The 21,798-nt window shown below is 48.8% G+C and overlaps 6 protein-coding genes across 6 annotated transcripts; 1 reads left to right on the plus strand and 5 right to left on the minus strand.

The window, feature by feature from the left end:
* Positions 1-3,764: 3,764 nt before the first annotated feature.
* KD926_000024 (short coiled-coil protein) lies at positions 3,765-4,383 on the minus strand (the record flags this gene model as incomplete). The annotated part of the gene is made up of 2 exons (XM_053103939.1): positions 3,765-3,951; positions 4,064-4,383. The coding sequence occupies 2 exons, from the start codon at positions 4,381-4,383 to the stop codon at positions 3,765-3,767; spliced, it is 507 nt and encodes a 168-aa protein (XP_052952742.1).
* An 8,266-nt stretch (positions 4,384-12,649) lies between these two features.
* On the minus strand, positions 12,650-14,497 carry KD926_000025 (putative glycosyl hydrolase; the record flags this gene model as incomplete). Its single annotated transcript, XM_053103940.1, has 1 exon — positions 12,650-14,497. One exon carries the CDS (start codon positions 14,495-14,497, stop codon positions 12,650-12,652), a length of 1,848 nt encoding a protein of 615 aa, XP_052952743.1.
* A 1,275-nt stretch (positions 14,498-15,772) lies between these two features.
* On the minus strand, positions 15,773-16,403 carry KD926_000026 (RBM8 family RNA-binding protein; the record flags this gene model as incomplete). The annotated part of the gene is made up of 2 exons (XM_053103941.1): positions 15,773-16,012; positions 16,152-16,403. The coding sequence occupies 2 exons, from the start codon at positions 16,401-16,403 to the stop codon at positions 15,773-15,775; spliced, it is 492 nt and encodes a 163-aa protein (XP_052952744.1).
* Positions 16,404-16,654: 251 nt separating this feature from the next.
* Positions 16,655-17,708, minus strand: KD926_000027 (uncharacterized protein; the record flags this gene model as incomplete). The annotated part of the gene is made up of 4 exons (XM_053103942.1): positions 16,655-17,120; positions 17,179-17,351; positions 17,415-17,561; positions 17,616-17,708. 4 exons carry the CDS (start codon positions 17,706-17,708, stop codon positions 16,655-16,657), a joined length of 879 nt encoding a protein of 292 aa, XP_052952745.1.
* A 330-nt stretch (positions 17,709-18,038) lies between these two features.
* KD926_000028 (Nitrogen assimilation transcription factor nirA) lies at positions 18,039-20,400 on the plus strand (the record flags this gene model as incomplete). The annotated part of the gene is made up of 4 exons (XM_053103943.1): positions 18,039-18,107; positions 18,161-18,249; positions 18,305-18,684; positions 18,737-20,400. 4 exons carry the CDS (start codon positions 18,039-18,041, stop codon positions 20,398-20,400), a joined length of 2,202 nt encoding a protein of 733 aa, XP_052952746.1.
* Positions 20,401-20,614: 214 nt separating this feature from the next.
* KD926_000029 (uncharacterized protein) lies at positions 20,615-21,747 on the minus strand (the record flags this gene model as incomplete). The annotated part of the gene is made up of 2 exons (XM_053103944.1): positions 20,615-21,436; positions 21,502-21,747. The coding sequence occupies 2 exons, from the start codon at positions 21,745-21,747 to the stop codon at positions 20,615-20,617; spliced, it is 1,068 nt and encodes a 355-aa protein (XP_052952747.1).
* Between the last annotated feature and the right edge of the window lie 51 nt (positions 21,748-21,798).

The raw sequence follows: 21,798 nt of genomic DNA on the forward strand, positions 1-21,798 counted from the left end.
ATCCGTCATTTTCTGACAATTAGCTGGAACTCGTGGCTGCGTCTTCCAAACTTGAGATCTACATAAGAGTTTGAGATCTACATAAGAGTTTGAAGTAGATGGCCGATATAGCCGGATATAGGGTACTGTGGCCAGGAGTTTCGATGCAAGCAAACAAGCAAGTAGGCAAGGTACACACACACACACACACACACACACACACACACACACATAGAGAGAGAGACAGCAAAACCAAGACTTGGTACCTGAGCTAGGCAAGACTTATGCAAGTGTCTTGTTTTACTTGGCCTTTGTTTCTGTTTGACGGGGTTTGTTTGATGTTTGGGTTAGAGGGGTCCCTCCTTGTTTTATTTTAAGGGCCTTGAGGCTTTGGGATGGAACTATCTATCTTGTGTTTTGTACATTCGTACACGTGAAATACGTACATACACAGGTCTGGGGACTGTAGAGTGTAGACATGTGTTAGCTACACGGCGAGAAATAGATGATAACAGGGAAATTGAAATGTATAGACTTGCTTCTATGTCATGGACTACTCCGTATCTACGACACGTTATCATCTCATCGCGCGATCCAGCTATATCGGTATCACAACACACATGGACATGGATGGACATCGCAGTCACATGCTTGATCAGCCAGCCTGTTAATCGATCGATCGATTAATCAACCAACTCAGCAGCATTCTAGTGGTTGGGAGTCGGACGATTTGGGTTGAATCGTGCTGTGTAGGCGTTAATCTATCTATTCTGGAGCATGCACATACTTCTACTTCTTCAATGTCCTGCACTCCTCTCAGTAAACTGTAGCGACGCTACCTACTCCGAATGCACTGTATAAGGCAGTTAGTTACCTATAGTAGTAGATCGGTATTAACCGACCACGGCCACTTGTCTGTCTGCCTGCCAGCCTACCCATCCCTGTCCTTAATCCCAATATCCCAGGGTATAGTTAGTTAATACACCGCATGTTGGTCTGTAGTCCAACTAATAGGAATCCTTTTAAGCGCCCAGGAGTATGTACATCCGGTGTACTCCTGGAAAGCAATTCCGAAACATGACGTATGCGGCGCTTCTTTTTCTTTTTTTTTTTTTGGGTTACCTACCTGAATAGGTGATTGATTGTACGATATCATCCCATCCCATCCTATCCCATCCTCCGCTGGCGCCGGGGTTGAACTGTACTACCTGCAAATTAGTAGAAGGTAAGATGTGACGGTGATAGTCCCCGTGAGTGGAGGAGGTTTTTTTCTCAAAAAAAAAAAAAAAAATTAAATAAATAACATTACAGCTGAGGGTCATCTATCCTGAAGCTTTATAGATAGGCATTGGGTAGGGAAGATGTAGGTAAGCTGAGACGTTGTCACTACATACACCGTAGGTTCTGTCCTCCGTCCACTGAAGTCGTTAGTCGTCAGTTGTCGCACTTTCCAGGATAGGTAACTAGGTAGTTGATAGGTAGCTGAGTAGATGAGTAGATATCCTCGTGACTACGGTAAGTAGTTAGTAAATTATAATCATGAACATGACTGAGTATGGGTATGACAATTTAAATTAAGTCTAATTGACAAATTGTCAGATCTCCATATTTACACCGTAGCTGCTGTACCTCCGATAGATATGATATGACTCAATTACCTACTAGAAGGAGTATGTACAGCAAAAATATCCCGGCGTCAAACCCTCAACAAATCAACGATGCAAGCATGCAAGTGACGAAATCAAAATACCCAAAAAGGCAGTAGAAGAAAAAGCAGAGAAAAGCTATGATGTCATGAATGATGCCGGGGGCAAATGGTGAGACGGAGAGAGAAGGGGTGTGTGTGTGGCAGGGCGACGGACAGCGGGCGGGCGGCCAAAAAAAAAGTAAAAATAAATCCAATAAAATCGGTAAATCAACCATCGTGACGACTTTGATGCTGATTGTTTTTAAATTAAAAAAGGCTGATTAACTTATTTTCGGATATTATGTTTTAGATTAGACACGACATGGGGACAGGTTTCCGGCCGGTATTGTACTCAGTAGTCAGTAACTACACCGTACGCTAAATAGGCAAGGTAGGCACGGAGTAAGGTATGGGACTATGGGGAAAAGGAGGCGCAGGCGCAGGCGAGGCGGGTGGCGAGTGTCATCATTTATTCATCCGCATTTTTTTACTCCGTACTTACCTAGTCTTGTTTGGTCTTGGTGAGGTAAGGTAAGGAAGATGCTTACGGTGTTCTCCGTAGACACGGGTACTTTACGCGTCTGCCTTTCTGTCTGCCTGAGATGTTGATTCTAGTGGTTTCTGCAGGGTCGTACAGAACTGGGGATATTGAGAGTTAGTTACCTTAGTTACCTTGAGTTGAGTAAATCAAAGGTGGCACAGAATTCGGAGGAAGGTCAGAGGACCTCGATACGTCATTTTCATCTTTAGATAGATGTATACGCCAAACAAGCCGTTTGTCTGTCTGTCTAATTGATTGATGGATCATATAATTTTATAGTAATTTCATTTCATTTGTATCAAACCGCGCGCTTCCTGGGTATGTAAAGCAAATGTCTTCAGAGCCAAACAAAAATTCAAACCGAATCGTCAGACCGGGACGATTCCAATGTACACGATGCCGATGCCGATGATGGATGAAAGAGATGTTAGACGATCAAAGTTGTAGTAGTAAGGGAAAAAACCACAAATGGCTGCTCCTCGAAAATGCTTTCCCACCCGAATGAAAAGTTTTTCTTTTTGCAGACCATGAGAAACAATTGCGCCCAGTTGCGGTTTCCTGTCAAGCAAAGCAAGTCTAAAGTAGAATAATAAAATCGAGGTAGAACAGTCAAAGAGTTCCCCAGTCAGTTTCCGAACGCCGAGTTGTGCTATGCCACAAAAATACACAGGTGCCTCCGGTAGGACGAGTAGAAAAAAAAAAGTAAGTGAAAAGAAAAAAAAATGAGACAAGAAAGAGAAGGAAAAAAAAAATTAATATGAACAGGTCGAATATTGGTGGACTGTGACCACAACCGAATGGAATGTCACGCCAAAAAAAAAGAAGTGATGGTGGAAGTTGCGAGCCGGACGACTGGAAGTTGAAGATTGGATAGAGCAAGGGTCACCAGGATCACGCATCGGATCGGATGCCAAGACCAAGCAGCATTCAGCTCCCTGACAACACATGGCATGCAATGATGTCACAAGAGCCTCCCTTGCCCGCTGGATCTTTCAACATTTCAACATTCCCGTGACACAAGTTGCTGATCGAAGCACAACCGAGTTCCGACGTAAGGCTCGTGATCGGAGTGGCGAGGAATACCGATCCAACTAATGTTGGAGGCGTGATGTGTTCCCAAATCCGGGGCTAAACGGTAACATTTTCAGATCAAGACGTTTACGGCATCGTATCGGTAGAAACGTGAATATCAAGATAAGCCACCCATGTCGTTTCAGCTTCGCTGGCGGTATAGAGTAAAAAGGTTGCGGTTGAGAAACTCGTATAAATTGGATTGCGGTATGTGTGATACCGTTCAGAAGTGTGCGGTTTCGTATAATAGAAGAGGGAAAGGGAAAGATGGTGCTCGACATGGGTCAAGTCGACGGGGAAAAGAGCCGACAGGGCGGATTGCTGGAGAATGCCCGTGTCGCAAAATGAGAGTCTTCGCATACCGAGGACGTATCAGGGCGCATATTTCATGATAGTAGAGGGTCTTTCCTTGCGCTTTCTCAAGAAGCCGTAAAAACCCGACCGTCTGATCGTCGCAACAGCCGAGGTGGAATCCGACTTTCCGCCTTATTTCTGAGATTTTCTGACCTTGGTACTCGTTCTCGTCATTTCGCTTTTGGTCATATTCCGAGTCAATCCGCCAATGTAGTCCTGGAGGAATTTGTTTTCGTTTTCCAGCTTGTCATGATCCGATTTCACGGCTTCGATGCGTTCGGCTAAGGCTTGGAGAGAGGATTGGAGGGCCTTAGCTTGTCTAGGAAGGAATTAAATGTTAGCGAATGAGCAATCCAGTATATGAGAGGCGGACAAGCGTAGGGATCTCAGAAGACATAGATTCCCAGGCCCGTCAAGCACCAGATACTTACTCCTGCAAGGTCTGTCGGGCCTCCTTTCCCAGTCGTTCCAAATCCGCCGAATTGCGTCGGGGACTCATGGCTCTCGCGTCGTCGGGCGGAAATTCTTCCTCCTCGATTTCAATTTCGGGATGGTCTCGTGGTACTAGTATAGAGGCACTCGGTTTCCGACTGGCCATTCGAGGGCGTTCCGGGCGGCCTCTGCGATCCGTTTCCGCGTCGGAAATGGAGGAGGAAGAGGACAAAGAGGACATATGCGTGCGACCGTTGTCATTGGGGTGGGGTAAGGTTGGAACGGGTGACGACCCGTGCATATCTGACGTCGACGCCATGATTATGTGGTGGCGTTGTGGTTGAATTTACCGGATCCTTTGGTTGTCGGTGGCTTTGAGAATTTCAGGAGGAATTTGTTTTGTGGTTGATGTGGCGGCTTTCCACGATCGAAAGGACAAAAGAGTTCAACAAATCCAGCACCAACGATAACTTTGAGCAATCACAGCTGGTGAGTCTACCTCTAGCGAATAACTCAGATCCCGAATCTGCGTATCGCTGGAGGTAGCTATCGGGGCTCAATGAGATTGAAGCGAAGGATGGTTCGCGAGAGTGGTCGAAAACGGTTGGAAGGGTTTGGGAGGAACGGACGCAGCAGCAAAAGGAGAGAAAAGGAAAACCCGAAAAAAAAAAAGGTAAAAATCCAGCGAAATCCAGTTTCTCCAGGCACGACCCAAGGGGTAAAGACTGGAGGAGTTGGAATGAGGATGTTTGAATAATAAAAATTAAAAGAAAAAAAAAAAAAAGTAAAGGCGTTCGCTGGAGAAAGTTCGGGGGGAAAGCGAATCGGTTAAGCGAAGTTGGGAAGGCAACCGATACTCGGGACAAAGTAATTCAAGAATGTTCCTGGATGACTGACTTGACGGATTGATCGAGTTGTCCGTTTTCCGTCTTCGACTACTTCGCTTGGTGAAAATTTCTCGTCGACTTGCCCTCTGCGATCCAATTTTCGATGGAGAATTTGGAAAGCAGTTTGGAGGAAAATCGGGTTTGGGGGGAGTTGGAGGAGGGAGGAGTGGGCGGGCGTGTTGAGAGGAACTCGTCGAACAGTCCGAAAACGGGAAAGGGACTGGGACTAACAGAAAGAAACCGTTAGGGGAGAAGAGGGGGGTGGAGGGAGAGAAAGTGGGTTGTAATAACAATCAAGAGAGAAACGAGGGAGTTCAAGGGAAAAGAGTGCCGACAAGGGGGCAAAAGGTTACTGTTGCAGGGGAAAACTCCACGTTAAAAAAATCGGGGAGAGAGAGGAAGCGCGAGAGGCGTGGGCAGGTTCAGGTTCGTCGTTGTAGTAAGAAGATGGACGGTGTCAGTAGGTCTCAGTTCACTTCAACCTCCATCCAGTCGTGGTAGGAAGTCGTTGGCAGGAATCCGTTTGTCAAACCAGAGGGATAATAATTGACGATAATAACGATAATTCTACCGAATCGGTGTATGAAGACTAAGTTAAGAACTAATATAGTCACGATAGTTTAGTTTGGCTCCGCGATTTTTGGGCCGCAGAAGGGGAGGTTTTCTTTTTTCTTTTTCTTTTTCTTTTTCTTTTTCTTTTTCTTTTTTCTTTTTTCTATTTTATTTTCACGGCTCTTTTTTTTTTTCTCAGTTCAGTTCTCTTTTCCAAGTGGGGTCCTTCTACGCCGCGTCGCGAGGATGATCATAGGAAAATCCCAATCAGACTTTATTCTGCGAATGTCAGTATAAGGAACGATGAGGTCACTTCTTGGCTAACTCCTTTATTTTAAAATAAAAATTAATTTATTACTGATTAAATCCCTGTACTATTATTGTTTTCTTCCAGACAGGTTGACCAAAGAAAAAAAGTCTAATGGAATTCCTCGAAAATGGCCCAAACCGGGCGGACATGGGATGAAAGAAAGTTGAGGGTGGCTCAGAGACTCGTGGCCGCCACTGGAACGAAGGATGGAAGGGGGTACCGTACGCAGACGCCGGAGTCCTCAGTGTACACCGTAGGAGTACAGGATACCATACGGAGTAATCTAAAACATTCACCAACAATTTCCAAATTATTATAAACGATAAATGATCCTGGTGAACAAATCACAAGCAACTCTTCCAGCATTTACCGGTCATTCTTTCGGTGAAGGCCCCGTTCGGGTATGGCGTCGGTGGGGAGGGCTGACTTTAATTTAGGGGTTCGTTCCTCTCTAGCGGCTTTCTAGTGATCGTGTTAGCGTCCCTCCGTTGGGTCCTTCCATTAGGAATCCTCCCCCTGGTTCGACCCTCCGTCCCTAGAGGGGTTGGAGGCTTGGTCAACTTGGTTGGAGGGGAGGGGGGGCAAATACCACCAGTGAGAAGGGTGTCCGCGGAATGAATTGATGATCCTCATCACCCACCGCTACTATGATGATTGATACCGTCGGGGTGAAGATACTGATACTGATGCTGATGCTGATTGCTGATTGCTGATGACCGAGGAGCAAAGGTACGGGAAGTAGGATCTGTTCCGGTGGTCATCCTCGGTGAGCGCTCCGTCAGTTGACGATGGTGGTTGATGGGTCGCTACCAACGGAGCATCGTCCAAGTCATGACTTGACCAAGTTGACCTCCTTTCCGACAGTCGGTATGTATCCGTGAAACTATCGTGATGGTATTCCTTCCGGCAACAAGTACCGTACCTGGTAGTACCTCTGACCTCTGTGCTCCCTCTGAATACCTGTAGGTATAAGTGTACCTACTCCGTACTCCGTAATTAATAATTAATCAGAATAATATAATATCGCAGTACTAATAAGGACCCTCTTATTTTATCGCCATTTCCCCCCTGTTCCCGGGGTTTGATTGGCCGAGATTCTCGGGCTAAATCAGACGGTTTTTCTTTTAATTCGGAGAGATGATTCCCAAAAAATAAAAAACAAAAAGAACAGAAAGGATTGCCGTTGCCACGACTCAAATAACGAACAATCAACAAAACCATCCCTCACTAAAATAGTCGCTAGGCGAGTGGCATTCCGTGGTCCTTCATATTGTGACTTGTGAGTCGTGACTCTTCCGACTGCCGAGGTGATGGGACCTGGGGGGGCAAAAACGACGCCATATGCCGGCGCAGAGTTCCCTGGTCCCATGAAACGGTCTCAGGGGGAAGCAGAAAGCGAGAGGGAGAGGTCATGCAATGTCGATCGGGAATGGTATCCTCATAACTAACCTCGAAGTCTATCATTAGATGACTAACGATCCCCCCCGGTCGTTAGTTGATTAGTTGCTATATTCTGTGTACTCCGTACAGTGTACAGTGTATACATTACCAGGGCATAAAGGCCAATGAGCAGGGAACTGTCTATCGGGGCGCCTATTACGCTTTTTGCGCCGCGGTGAGTGGTTGGAACGATATCCCAGCGTTCGGATGTCTCTCCAGTCTCCAACTCTCCATCATGATTGCTCGCGGACTTTCCCCCCTCCCCTAGAATACCGGTGAAGCCACCTCTTACCCTTTTCGTTCGCGAGCGAGTTTTTGCCGACCACCAAAGAAGAAGGACAAGAGAACAAAACGGCTGGAGGGGAGGGACAGGAAGATCCATTGCCGTGGGTTCGACAGTTTTTCTGACGGATCCATGGCGGCAAGCCACTAGAAAAAACTGAAACCGGCAAAAACGATGCGCAGCATGCCGATCCTCCATCATCGTCCTCCATCACCGGGAACATCTTGGACGCCGTGGGATCGAATCAGAACTGACGGGCGGAAATTATGATGCCAATCCTCATGAGTTTATACGGGGAACGCGGCTACCCCGTACCGCCTGGTTACGGCCAAGAGCCTGTAGGGGATTTTCTCCTTCCTCCCTTTTTTTTTTCTTTTTTTTTCTTTCTCTCTCCACCTGTCCCTCCCTCCTCCTCCACCCATCCACCAGCGAGATACGGTACCGTGCAGCGCATCACCAGGATGAGTAGGTGCAGGGAACATCTGCAAAGGAGGCAGTACAAATCCTTGTAGGTATACTCAGAGTTGTGATCCCATTCGACGACGAAGAGTCAAAAATGTCGAAACCCGAGCAATGATACCACAGGTCGGACCCGAGAGGATGGGAAAGTCGCCCTCCCCCTTGGGAGGATGAAAAATGCCCGACGACGGTCGGCGGAAGCAAGACCGAATATTCTTTCTCGGAGTTGATTTCTCCACGCCCTCTGGTTGACGAAGGCGGGCAAGCCCAGCAAGCCCAAACGTACAAGAGACAAAAAGACCAAAGAGAAAAAAATACGCCCCCCCCAAGCCCCAAGCCCCAGGGCCCAAAGATCCCCTTGCTGGCCGTTTCCACCGCCAGATTATCTTCCGGGAAAGTATCGGCGGCGGGCGACTCCATTCTTTTTGCTGATGACGGCCGAGCACGTCATGAGCCGCCCTGATTGGACGTACCGAGCACCGGTCAAAGGTACTGAACCTTCGGAGCACAGAAGGTAGTGAACAGTCAGCATCTTGGTGACTCTGGGCAGGTGGTTGATCCTCCCTACGTCATTTGTTTTCGTCCCTCGCCAACGATCGGTTCTCGCGCGACTGCCAGATCGCCAGGGAATGGGAGGGATAATTAATTAATTAAGAAAGAATAGTAATAATCAAAAAACATAAAACATAAAATTCTAAACCTGCAGCAAGGCGGCAATATGAGCAATGTGTCACAAGAAGTACGGGAGTCCTTCTCATTGATCCTCAGCCTTTGGTTTGTTTTGGCGACTTTTCTTTCTTACCGTCAAGACTTCCCAGGTCAGCCCCTGGACAGAGACACTGGTGGCGAGATATGCATAGGCGCTCACGGGTGTTGCCTTTTTTTTTTTTTTTTTTTTTTTCCCATACCGATTCATTATTATTATTGTTATTATTACGGATCAACTGTCAACACGAGGGTTGCAAATCAGGCCAACCCTGGGACCAGCAAGCTTGCCCAAAAAATAAAACCAAAGCCTTCGGCCGGCCGAGCGTTGAGTAAGTGAACACTGAACAGCCGACAGCCAGTTGCGAGCGTTCCTCGATCCCCGCATGCTGGGTCGCATGCATTATTCCTCCTCCACCGAGAGGGGGGCTTGTGACCTGAGCTGCGGTTGAGTTTGGCCTTTCTCAGACTGACAGTTGTCAAGCGCTGGCACGAATTCTATTCACAGAGATGGAGTCCACGGTACACGGTAGGGAGAGGAAACAGAGGAAACGAAGATCAGGTAAAACCGTAGGAGTTTGACACCTCAGGCGTGGGTACTTGCCCGTCCATATGACTGCTTATGGGGCTTCAGGTACCCATGGAGTGCCTTGTTCGGTGCCCAGATGAAAGCGCGTGACTCTTCTGCCCGGCTTCCATGGATTGAGGAACTTTCCCATCTCTGATCTCTGATATCCTTCCCAGATCAGCCCATCCGGAGGTTTCTACTTTCCCCTTTCTATCTACTACGGTGTCCTCCTTCTTCCCCTGCCAACTGCCTCTTTTCTAGAACTGTCAGCGAGATGCACCCTCCAGATCATCCTCATAACTCCCGAATCCTTTGACGGATGACGATGAAACACCGCCGATCCTCTTCCTCTTACTTGTTTTCAACCAAAAAAATCATCTTTTCCCACCAGAATATCATATCTTCATTTGACTTTCTTTCTTTATTTTAATTGTCCATATTCCTTCCTTTCTCGTCCCATGTATGCTCCGTGCTCTGAGAAATCGAAAGCTAGTTTGATCGCTACCAGCGTAACGCAGCCGATCGCTTGATTTTCTTTCGTTCATAAGGAAGAGGCCCAAGCCCCCGTCTTTGCCCCCCTCCCCCCTTATCCTACAGATCCATACCCAATTATTTCAGAGATAACACGGCGACGGCAGAGCAGAGCGCCTAGCAAAACACAACAGGAGAGCAATGAGGTGGATGCGCATTGCATCATGATCGTGATCGTGATACCTCACCACCTAATCCCATGGCCAACAAAACTCAAGCACCGCAACCAAATCATGCCGCCCATCCGTCTGCCGTCTGCCCAGTGCCCACCGACAATCATCCCATCCATCCATTTATTGAATGAAATCCGTCAATCAATAATCGTTCCTAATATTAAATCTGCAAATCCGACGGACCGTCACGTCCACCCCGTCAGACTGACTAATTAGTAACTAATCAGTCCTCAGTAAATCTTCCACCCCCTGGATATTATCGACCCTGACTTATTATCCTCATCTGCTATCGCGTCAAGGGCGCGCGCTCGCCCCGATAAGCGAACCAAAAAAAAAAAAAAAAAATCATAAGCCTCTCCGGGAGGATGAACAATCTGGAAAATAACTCCACACCCGTTAAGTTGCATGTGGCTTTCAGCACGGTCATCCTTGGCGAGCGATTCGAATCCCAGCCCCCGGCTGCTGGCTGCTGGCTTGTGTAACCTTTTCTTCTCTTTCTCCCCTTTCGTTCTGACTTCCTTTATTCCTTTCGATCCTTTTCCATTCCTACCGATTCCTACGAACGGGATCTTTAAAATTAACCCTGCTTGCTGTAAAGCTAAACTCCAACGAGTATCAGGCAGGAATGAATGGCTTGTTTCCGCGCCGGCCAATTTAGACGTTTGCAATCCTGAGGACTTGGAGTGAGGACACGCAGACCCTACCGGGGTACTTTTAGTCGTTCACACGTTTACTGCCCATGTTGCTAATGTCCAGGAAGGCCACTCGTCGAACCGAACCACCGTAGGATGACGGGCTTACTTTTCCAACTAGTAGTATTAATTTCCAATCAGCCGGGTCGTCGGTCGTTCATATGATTAGTTAGTAATTCAATGATATTAGTTCTACTGAGTAACTCACCCTTCAAATTAACCACCATTAACCCTACACCTACATCCTGAGACTAAGCTACAGAGTGGTTGATCAATGATCACGTCGTCAGGATTCTCATACATCACCACGGAGTAGATACAACATGGGGGATATTTTCCCCCACCCATCCACACTACCTACTCGATTCTCGCTCGTTGCGCGTCGTGCTTACTTGCCTTTTTCTCTATCTATGTCTACCTACTACATGTTTTATAGATTCAAGGTTATCCCTAGCGCTAGACAGTCCGCAGTCCACAGTGGTTATCAACTAACCACGGAGTATTGTGAACGGAGTCAATCAGGACCCTGAGTCCTCGGAGAATCGATCATCATCTGCCTTATGCCTGACTGATCTGGTTTGTAGACTGTAGACTAGGTGCATTCGGTGGCTTAGGTCGGCAGTGGCGGGTCATGAGTTACTGGCCTTAGGGAATGCATGTATCTAGGTATGCTATGTACATGTACGAAGCACTTAGGTTGGCTTTTACCCATGTAGCGTGTAGTATGTACCCTACGGAGAAGGTGTTCATCTGATTTCATCCCTCCCCTCCTCGAGGCTAAGTATCTCTCCTTCAGGTATAAACCCAACAGAATACTGTTTCCAACACATGAAACTCACATTCACATTCCCATTCCCACAAAGACCAAGGCAATCAGAAACATCAACATCAACAAAAATAGGTAGCCTACACCCCTTGACACAACAAACCCAAACACAAACACAACCCCACTCCACCCCCAACCTAATACTGGCACGGATAACTACTCTAGGTAAGTAAGTACATACATAGTGAATAGGTAGGTTCAAAGAGCTGGGGACTCGTCCTTGCATCGGAAGTGAATTCCGCATCCGAGGGCCTGCAAATCGCCGATCCGATCGTATGTACTGTACACCTACGTAGGTTGTAAGTAGGTAGGGTCCTTCTCACTAACCAAGGGTTGATTTCGTAGATACATACATGCGTTTGTCGCCACTGAATCGGTAACCAACTACAATAACTAGGTAGGGTGGATAGGGACAGTTGGAATTACATAGCTCTATATACTACTTTCTCATTATATCCATGTGTACATGTATGACCGTCCATAGAGAGATAAATGTTCTGTTCTTCGGATGTAATGGAGAATGGATGTAACTGTTATATCCAATGAGATCCAATTCAATCGAATCCAGTGCGCTGTAGTGGCAGTGGCAGTACAGTTGGAAGTGGGAGTGGGAGTGGGCCAGCAATGCCCATCTGATGTGTATAGTTTTCGATAGAGAGACCACCTTGTATTTCCTATTTGGGATCTGCCGGGATGGATCGGGATGGATCGTGATTGTTGACGCAATCATGGCAGTGCTTATTTCTTAGCTGGATTATTAGTTCCCTTTATGATGATGTAGGTGGTTGAAACAGTGATGCTTTTTACTTTAATGTGGCTGGTGGATGGGATGGGAATAGGGTTTGGTTCATTGTCTGCATATTGCTGGACCTGCAAGCCGCATGGATCGAGGACGGAAATGGCAAAATAAGGAGATATGACGTTTACTTTGCTATTCAGAACAAGTCGCACGATGCAGCTGCTTGACCATCTATTCGATTCTATCGTGTGCGTGTTATCTGCAATGGCGCCGGTCTTCTTGCCCAATCTAAAGATATCTATAAATATACCCCTTCCAAAACTCCCGGTTCGTATAAAAGAATAATGCCACCTAATCATAAAGATACCTCTTCAAAATGTTATATATACAACACAACAGTCATGATCATCCGATATTGAATCAAAGTTCAATTCCAGACAAGAGAGGAAAGCTCTGCCATTGATACAACGCCCGAAGTACCGCTACTCCGCCGGACTGCGTTTCTACCGTACGGCCGCGGCCTCGATCATTGGGATCCCTTGGTTGCATGTTTGTGATATCCGACGACTCGGTCAACGGTGTTTGTTCAGTCATACCGGGTGGTTCATTGGGACCGCTTGATGATCGACCGTAGAAGAGCACTGAGCCTTCTGCATGGTCGCCGTTATTCCGATAGTCGACCACTCCTTCGGGCAGAGGACTTTCGTAAGTCAAGGCGTTCACGGACTCCCCATATGGCCTGCCCCACCAAGTTCCAAACTTGCCGTCGGGATTTCGAGTTACGAGAGCAGCCTTCGCATTATGTTTGATCCAAGGCCCATAGGTCTGGCAGCGTGCTTGGTGCCACAGGTATGTTATGTGCCAGTCGCTCTCTTCTGTGGTCGTTCGGTTGGCACTAGCCAAGAAGCGCCACTCCTGCGGCCGAATCGGTCGGCAGAACTCCGCTAGATGGTGGAAGAAGATTCCCTTGAACGTTTGTCCATCTTGGGAGCAGTTGCCGGACGAATCACATGAATCCTCCAGGACACCTCCCCGGCCAAGACCGTTCCACTCCATGCTGGATCTATTAGGCCATCCCGTGGCTCGAAGAACTTTGCGAACCAGTCCATGTCCGTCGTCCAGATACTGCGGCGACCCAGTGGCCAGCCATAGGCCGCGGAGCCCGCTGAGAACCACGCCTTGGTTGTATGTATACACCATCGTGTTGAGTTCATCGCAATTGCGTGTGCCGGGATGCTCGCTGTCCCTGTAACCGCTGACGTGGAATCCATCTGCGTAGAGCCCAGCGGGCCCTGTCATATTGGAACTATTGAGCCATTTGTATCCATTAATGGCAGCCTGCAGATGAGCAGAATCGTGAGGGTATCCATCAGACCAGACTCCATCATCTTGGGTTTCCGTCATGAAGGGCGAGTCAATGGGATCGCCGGGGAAGTATAGATACATCCCGATGCTGGCAGAGATATACAATTCATTGGTGATGGCGTTCTTGTAAGGGGTCAAATATGGGCTCCAAATCATTCCACCTCCGCAGAGAGAGACATCCCACCCGGCAGATGCAAGGCCATAGAATAGCCGCGACCGATGGGCTGCTGGGATTTGATATTGAAGCCCATGCCAGCGGGGCTTATCCTTGGGGTGAGAGTTCGAGCTCGAGAATCCCCGGTAGTGCAGATCCGAGTGTAATTGCTGTAACTTGATGCTTTCCAACCATTCTAAAACTAGCCACAGCATGTCGTCGAAGGCTTGCGTTCTCACAGCAAACTCATCTTCGCCGAAGTAAAAGGCCGTTGTATGATCGAAGAAGTGATTGACAAGGTTCTCAAAAGCCTGACCGTGCCGGTCAATTGTCGGCGTGTTTATAACGTCTATGTTCATATCCACAGGTATGTTCGATGGCAAGAGGTATTCGATGGCGGAGGTTAGCGACGAGAGTGTGCCCGAGACATGCGTACCCATGACCGCAGCGGTCCAGTCGATAGCCGTTGGCCACTTTCCCTGCCATAATTCGAAGTAATCATCTTGCATATCATTCAAAGCCTTCACTAGATCCCGCTGCGTGTGGTGCGCCGAATTGGATGTCTCAAGCGGCGAGACCGGGAATTCAAGGAAGGGGGACTCTGGTGGCTCGGTTGTCTCGTCGAGGGGGGTTTCTCCATGCGCATATAAGGGCGCAAGGATACCCTGCGACCGCAGCGCCAGCGCATTGGCCGAAGGGATGATAAGATATATGCAGAGCACGCTCACTGTATATCGTAGGAGCGCCATCTTCAGAGTATATTTCTTTCGGTCTTTATAAGTTTTTTTGTATTTCTGGGGAGTGATTGTTGGAGTCCGACCCGATAAGAAATGGTCCTTGGAGACCCCCCGCGGAGTTAAGAATAGTATTTAGGGAGAAAGAGGGAGAGAACGAATGAAGGACGCGAGTTCAAATACATCCGGCGTCCAATGGAGGGCAAAGCAATAAATAATATTTCATATCCAGCGGTGCAATGCTGCCCTGCCACTGGCGCGGAGGTTGAGGGCAAGAAAGAAAGAAAAGAAGGCAGGGAAGGATGATCAGTTGGAGTTAATTAAATGGTGCGGGGAGCGGTTTCTTGGTTCGGAAGCGGCACGGGGAACGTCAATGACACCACCGACTTAATTCACTAGCCCGACTATGATGGGTATGATTTCACATTATAGTAATTAACGAGAGCAGGGACAAGACCTCTGATCAGTCGCAATGATCAATACTCGATGCCCGCGTGGACTTGAATCGATATCTATTTGCGACTCGCGCAACGACATCACGCGCCCTCGAGTCCATCAGATTCTAAATGACTGCTACGATGGTCGGATGATCACCTAGGGTACAGTTCAAGGGATATTTCCCGTATCACAAAGGCCAAGACAGTGACAGGGGAGAGGTATCCGACATTCAATGTGCAAGTAAGAAGACGTTTAGTTGTGGCTGTTATGCTTTGCAACTTGCCTAAGCCGTGAGGTCGAGAACAAGGAGTGAAGCCCAAGTTCGGAGTCGTGGGAATATATATAAATTTGAGTTCTGTCATAATCAAGAGAAATGAGCTTATTACCAGCAGAGTGTATTAATATCTAGTAGTTCGTTATATCAAGGATCCTGAATCTTTCCGACGGATCAGCATATGACCAACGACATTCCCATGCTGTAAAAAAAAATGCAAGGGACATACCGAATTGTGAATAAATCATGACGCCGACATGCCACTCTTTGAAAGGTAGTCTTGCACATGCGCGTCATCAGATGATGGTCGTGCATACAACCCTTCACAAGAGATGGGAATGCCGGCTGTAAGCGCAATCATCCCTACTCGTCATCCACCAAAGGCAACGTCGGAATGACAGCGTCAAATTCTTCATAACCACTGTCCTCGAGCCATTTCGCAAGGGTGAAAACCGACATAAGACCGCTAGGAGTAGAAAAAACGAAGAGATAATAGGTAACAAAAAAAAAAGCAGTTCATCAAAAGGCCATGCGCAGTCAGAAGAGAGATTGAGGAAAATGCATCGGAGCAAATGTGTCTATTCCCTCTCATTGTCAGCTCCGGGGCTGCGGCTTCTCTCGCGGCTCCTGCTGCGGCCTCGACCACCACCACCTCCACGTCCCCCTCGCTGTCCGCCGGATTTGCCTTTGTTGGCGGGAGGCGGTCGGACAAAAGCGTAGTCAACCTGGATTGTTTGATCGAGCAATTTGGATCCGTTGAGGTTTTTGATGGCTTCCGATGCCTCGGGAAGAGTCGAGTATTCGATCAATGCGTATCCCTGGTATTCCATGAGATTAGCATAATTCGTAATTGATCGAAAGATGCTAAAAGGAAACAGAGCATCGAGTAACAAGAGAAAGAAGAGGAGAAAGATGCAATTGATTGAACGAGAGTGAAAAAAGATCAAGTCAACTCACCTTGACATAACCCGTCCGGCGATCAAGGTTCAAATTGAAGTTTTTGATTTCGCCATATTCAGCAAACAGATCCGTCACGTCTTCCTCGGATGCCTCCTCGTGGATGTTGGTGGCGATCACAATCCATCCCTCGATACTGCGCACAGCGACGGCTTCGGCGTGTGTTCGTGGTTCAAAACCTCCAGATTGCGCGGGGGCGTCGTCGTCTTGCGAGACGGGGACGTCGACTTCCATTTCGGGTTCGGCAGACATGGCGACGATTGCAAAGGAGAAAAGCAGGTAAAGGTAGAGGCGAAAGACCGTAGGGGTAAAGAGGAAAGACGAGGAGCTTGTCTATTGGAAAGGTTTGTTCCAGTTGGACTCGATCGCGAGCGGATCGGCGGCCGCGAAGCTTGCGGCGTGCTTATGTAATCTGTAGTACTGCAGGCCGGATTTACATTTATAAAACCTCACAAGTGCAACAATTAGGAAATATACGCTTTTATTATTGAGCTGAGTCTAAACTACTTGGCCATTTGAGGCAAAATTAGAGCAGCCATCTCCTCATATACTGAGAATACAATGCCGCCACTCAACAGCAGCCGCCCTAATCGCATGGTGCTGCCTTTCCAGAAGCCTTGGACTCCATAGTCTCGAACTACACTCCGGGCGGCCTCTGCAATGCTCGCTCCCTGAACTCCCTGGGCTCGAGTCTTGATCGTGTCAAATGGTTGAGTGGCATAGACTGTCACGACCCCTGCCAGTGCCCCCATGCTAAAGTTTGTGAACACGCTCGGCACAATCCCTTGGGATTTGGTAACTTCCTTGAGGATATTATATGACCCCATCCGTACTGCAGACGTCGCGGATTGCTTGATGGTGGTAGACACGAGGCCACGATACAGCTCGCGGGGGCCGTGGTCTTGGATCAACACGGCCACTGCGTGCCTGCTGGACCTGAACCGTCGAGCACCTTTGGCATCATCGATTCTGCAAACATGGTTGGCGATCAGCATCCCTTCATAACTCCAAGGAGTAGTTTACCCACAATGCGGTTTTGACTCTTTCTGTTGGTGTGACCGCCAGTACGCTCTCTACGGCCCCAGCGACCATTCCGGCCAGGATGCCCCGTCCGGCAGACAACGTGCCTCGATCATCAGCCAAGGAATTACGAATGGTGTCGTATGATAAGAAGCGCACTGCTGCCTTGGCGGTTGTTCCCTGAATAATTTGCGCCGTGTTAACCATGTCACACTAAGTAGTTGCAGCGAAGCAGAAACCGACAATGATAAGCGTGGAGCATCCGATATAGAGCGCTCCTATCCCATCCTGTCGAGCGACCTGGAGGATGAGTCGTAAGGGATTCGACGGAGCAACCGCCGTGCCTTGTTGTAGAAGCTGGACGCGGGTCTTGGAATATTCGAAGGGATACTAAGGTTGCTATTAGTCTTAATCACGATGTTCAGATTCAGCATTAAACCCTACCGTCACTGCTGCTTCCACGCCCCCTGCCACACCTCCTGCCACTAAAGAGACCCACTGCGGAGTGTGTTGCTGGGATTTATTGTTCGTTAACATCGTTCCAATCAGAAGGATTCATCGAGGATCTTTAATTACCCGTTGTTTTGGTGGCTTTGTTTCGACCAAGTCCGAGCGAATGGAAGAACGTGCTGTCATACTTGCCAATGGTCACGTATTATTTGCTTGCAGCTTGCGAATGACAGCGAGATCCTTTCGTTTGACCCCACAAGTACTTATAAGCTTGGGTAGGCAGCTGCATGGTACATACATACTACCTACTATGTAGTACAGCCGAGCGGAACGAAAGTTGCCGCGGAGAAAACAACCCCGGCCAAACCCCGCCCCCCACGGATATTGATCCTCCGAGACTTCACACAACTTTCATCCATGGAAAGTACGGCATCATTGAGAAGCCGCAGGGCAGCTAAGGCGTGTGCCTTTTGTCGCCGAAGGAAGGTTAGTGGACTGTGAACGGGATTCCAGGTCTCTTGCTGACTGAACGCATGCAGCTGCGTTGCGATAATGAGAAGCCCACCTGCTCTAGCTGCAAGGGCCACGGAGAAAAATGCGTCTACTTAGCGCGTCCTGAAAAGCCAAGGTTTGACATCTTCCGTAGTTAGAAGCCCAGATCTGCAGACTTACATATAGTAAAGGCCGTCCAAAGCACAGATCTCTCGCCTCGTAGCGGAGAATCAGCAATTACAACAACGACTCGCCACCATCGAAGCTCAAACGCAGTATGAGAGTGAGTCCGCGGAGTCTAGTTTCAATCAACAGCGGCTTGAAACGCAAGACTCGTCCCTGGGAAGCATCCAGAGTCGATCGACGATCGATGAACAGGGGGCGAGCGTTGTGGGTCGTCGACCTGCAGTATCGCGCATATTCATCTCTCCCAATGGAGACTCGAGCTATCATGGGCTCACGAGCACTTTATTCGACGATGCACCTACGGACCGACACGGCGGGACGGCTGATCCTCAGGTCTCCGAGACACATGCCCAGAAGCGGTTGATGGGAGAGGCTGCTTATCAGCGTAAGTCACTTATACCTTAACAAAAAGCACCACAAATCTCACTATACCCTAGGCCAGCTGGAGATGATGAACATGCGGGCTGGTAAGCTGGACTTTGACGGAGTCGACCCAGATCTAGGAATGCACTTGCTATCCTTGCATTGGAATCGCCAGCACCACTCGTTCTTGATCACCTACCGTCCAGCATTCATGCGCGATATGGCCAACAATGGCCCCTACTTTTCTAAGCTTCTGCTCAACGCGATCTACTTCGGCGCCTCCAAATTCAGTGATCGCCCAGAGGTCCGTCGAGACCCTGACGATGTCCGAACGGCAGGGTGGAATTTTCGCATGCGAGTGAAAGAACTGCTAGGCAGTGCTCTCGATCGGAGTGAGATCACCACAATACAGGCGCTACTCGTGATGACCAGCTCATTATTTGCGCTTGGCGACGAACGGAGCGCTGCGTGGTTATACGCTGGTACGGCTTTTCGAATGATCATCGACCTGGGCATGCACGTCGATGCCACGACATTGTCCAACATGCGTCGAATTTCGGACGAGGATCTGGAAATCCGTCGGCGCGTCTTCTGGGGGGCATTCGTCGTCGATAAGATCCAGTCGCTTTACCAAGGTCGCCCCGCCAGTTTACAGCACTTCGATACGAAAGTCTCGCTGTCCTTCCTGGATCAATTCGAGGAGCTAGAACATTGGCAGCCGTTTGCTTATTCGGATGTTCGATCATATTGCGGGTCTCCAGCTTATAGTGTGTCAACATTCACTGAACTTTGCAAGCTATCCCTGATCCTGAATGGCATCCTGAATACCGTGTATTCAGAACGGAGTTCCAACGTATCACCGCAAGAGCTTATTGCTTCTCTGATGTCCTTGGATTCACAACTGCAGAGCTGGCAGCATGCGCTTCCTGCGCATCTACAATTTAGCAACAATGCGGCTCAGCCACCGCCTCCACCTCATGTTCTCTCTCTACTAGCTCTATACAACGTTCTGCTCATTCTTCTCCATCGACCATTCGTGGCCGAGGGGCATCTTCATACCGCGGACCACTCGGTCGCGTATACTTCTTTTAACACATGCTCGGTAGCAGCAAATCGGATTCTCGAGCTGCTCCAGGCCTATGACCAGGCTTTCTCTATACAACGAGCTCCATATCTGATATCTTACGCAACATATGTCGCAGCAACGATCCATGTTCGGGTGGCAGCCCAACGAGAGGACGGCAGTCGAGCTCACGCCCGTCTGCGGACCTGCATTGAAATCTTCCAGAAGAACCTAGAGACTAACTGGGCCGTGCGCCGAGCTCAGAAGGTAATTCTCGGCCTGATGGATCGCATGGGGGTAGTATTGGACAACCATCAAATTTACCAAGGTAGCCAAGCGGCCACCGGTACGATCGATAACAGGGCAGAGCAACCTAGCAGAAGCTCGGTCAATCTTGAGGACGAAAGACCGCTGCAATCGGCATCTGTGGCCACTCGGAGGAGCGCAGAAGTCGAGCCATCTGATTTGGATATGGAGATGATTATTCAAAGCTTCATTCGACAAGACGCGGATAACAATTTCCCGTCTTCTACAGCGGTTCAATTCGGCACAGTGGGCATTCCAGCCCCGACAATGCTGCCTCCCCAGGAAGAGGAATCTCTGGCTGATATTTGGGATAGCGATATGTTATTTGGATTTAATGGCTCACCGTGGAATGGGGCCCTCTACCAATGATTTCTCTCAGGCCAGGTACATCCATTACTTGAGGCGTGAGGAAAAGGAGTGCTATGCCAGGAGTCTATGTTTGCCCAATAGCTAATCCGACAAATTTGGCCTCAAGGATGGTGGGCTGTATACGATCAAGTGCTCTATCATGATGCGTTCTGGTTTATTATGCATAATAGGTCGCTGAAATGGTATTTTTTTATTCACAATCCTGTCTATCTTATCATCCTCTATAGAATACATTGCCTTCAAAAAGTCGGCGCGCCGTCCGGAACACCGCTACTTTTTCCACATGAATTTCCACTTGCGGATCCATTCGCAAGAGCGTCTCTGCATGAATCACACCCGCCGGGGTTCGAATACCTACGGGCAATGGGGGCGCGATTTCATGGCCTCCGACCACCATTCCGTGCTTCGGCTGTTTGCCGATCTCTTTCCCTCCCGCCAGGTCCCATGCAACGGTGCCATAGATCGAGACGGCTGCGCCGAGACACACTGCCCCGGTCAACTGGAGGCTTGGATGAGGCTTCCCCATCGAAAAGGCACGGATCTGGATATCTGCATCCTTGTCATCTTCTGCTACCGACGACAAAAATGCGATCTTCGGCGTTCCTCGTACTTGGCTCGCTGCCTCTAGATCGGAAGCCAGACCCATATGCACCGCCCCTGTGCGGCGGATATCTTCGACAACGGACAGGAACAGGGCATCGTTTGGGTCTGGCCACGTGGGGTGGTCTTTGAAGGATAACGAGGATGCATCGACCAGGACAAATGGGTTCGCAACGTCTATCAGGCTGACCCGAATGTGAAATTCTCCCACATGCGGAGAGTAAACCGTCAGAGTCTCCTGTGATGTGCCGCTGGGAAACATCTGACCGGTCATGCTGCCCCCGGGGTTGAGGAATGCGACTTTGATTGGACTTGACGTGCCTCGAACGCCGGGGATACAATAATCGCCATCCTCTTGGAATCGTCCGTCAGGAGCTACTTGGACGGTTTCCACGATGATCTGTCCGGTGTTGGTGTTTAGGATTCGAACGTCGATCTGCATATTAGGGTTAGTTTGGTTGATCCTTCTCTCCATGTCAAGTGAGTTCGGAATTCTCTCACCTCCGATTGACCCGGCCTTGCCCTCACGATTCCCTCGTCAAGAGCAAACGGTCCCACTCCAGAGGCAATGTTGCCGCAGTTCCCCGTCATGTCTATCTTGGCCTGATCCGGAGCTACTTGGACGAAAGTATAGTCGGCATCGACACCGGGGGATTGGGATTTCTCAATAATAGCGACCTTCGACGTCGTGGATGTAGCACCCCCAACACCGTCAATTTGATTCGCGTTTGTCCCCGTGGAGCCCATCGCCGATAGCAGTATTGGTTCCCAGAGCTGGGTCGATGCCGGGAGGTGTCT

This window comes from Aspergillus affinis (genome assembly GCF_023601865.1).
Source record: "Aspergillus affinis strain CMG 70 chromosome Unknown NODE_100_length_134578_cov_84_604828, whole genome shotgun sequence".
In the NCBI taxonomy this organism is placed as follows: domain Eukaryota; kingdom Fungi; phylum Ascomycota; class Eurotiomycetes; order Eurotiales; family Aspergillaceae; genus Aspergillus; species Aspergillus affinis.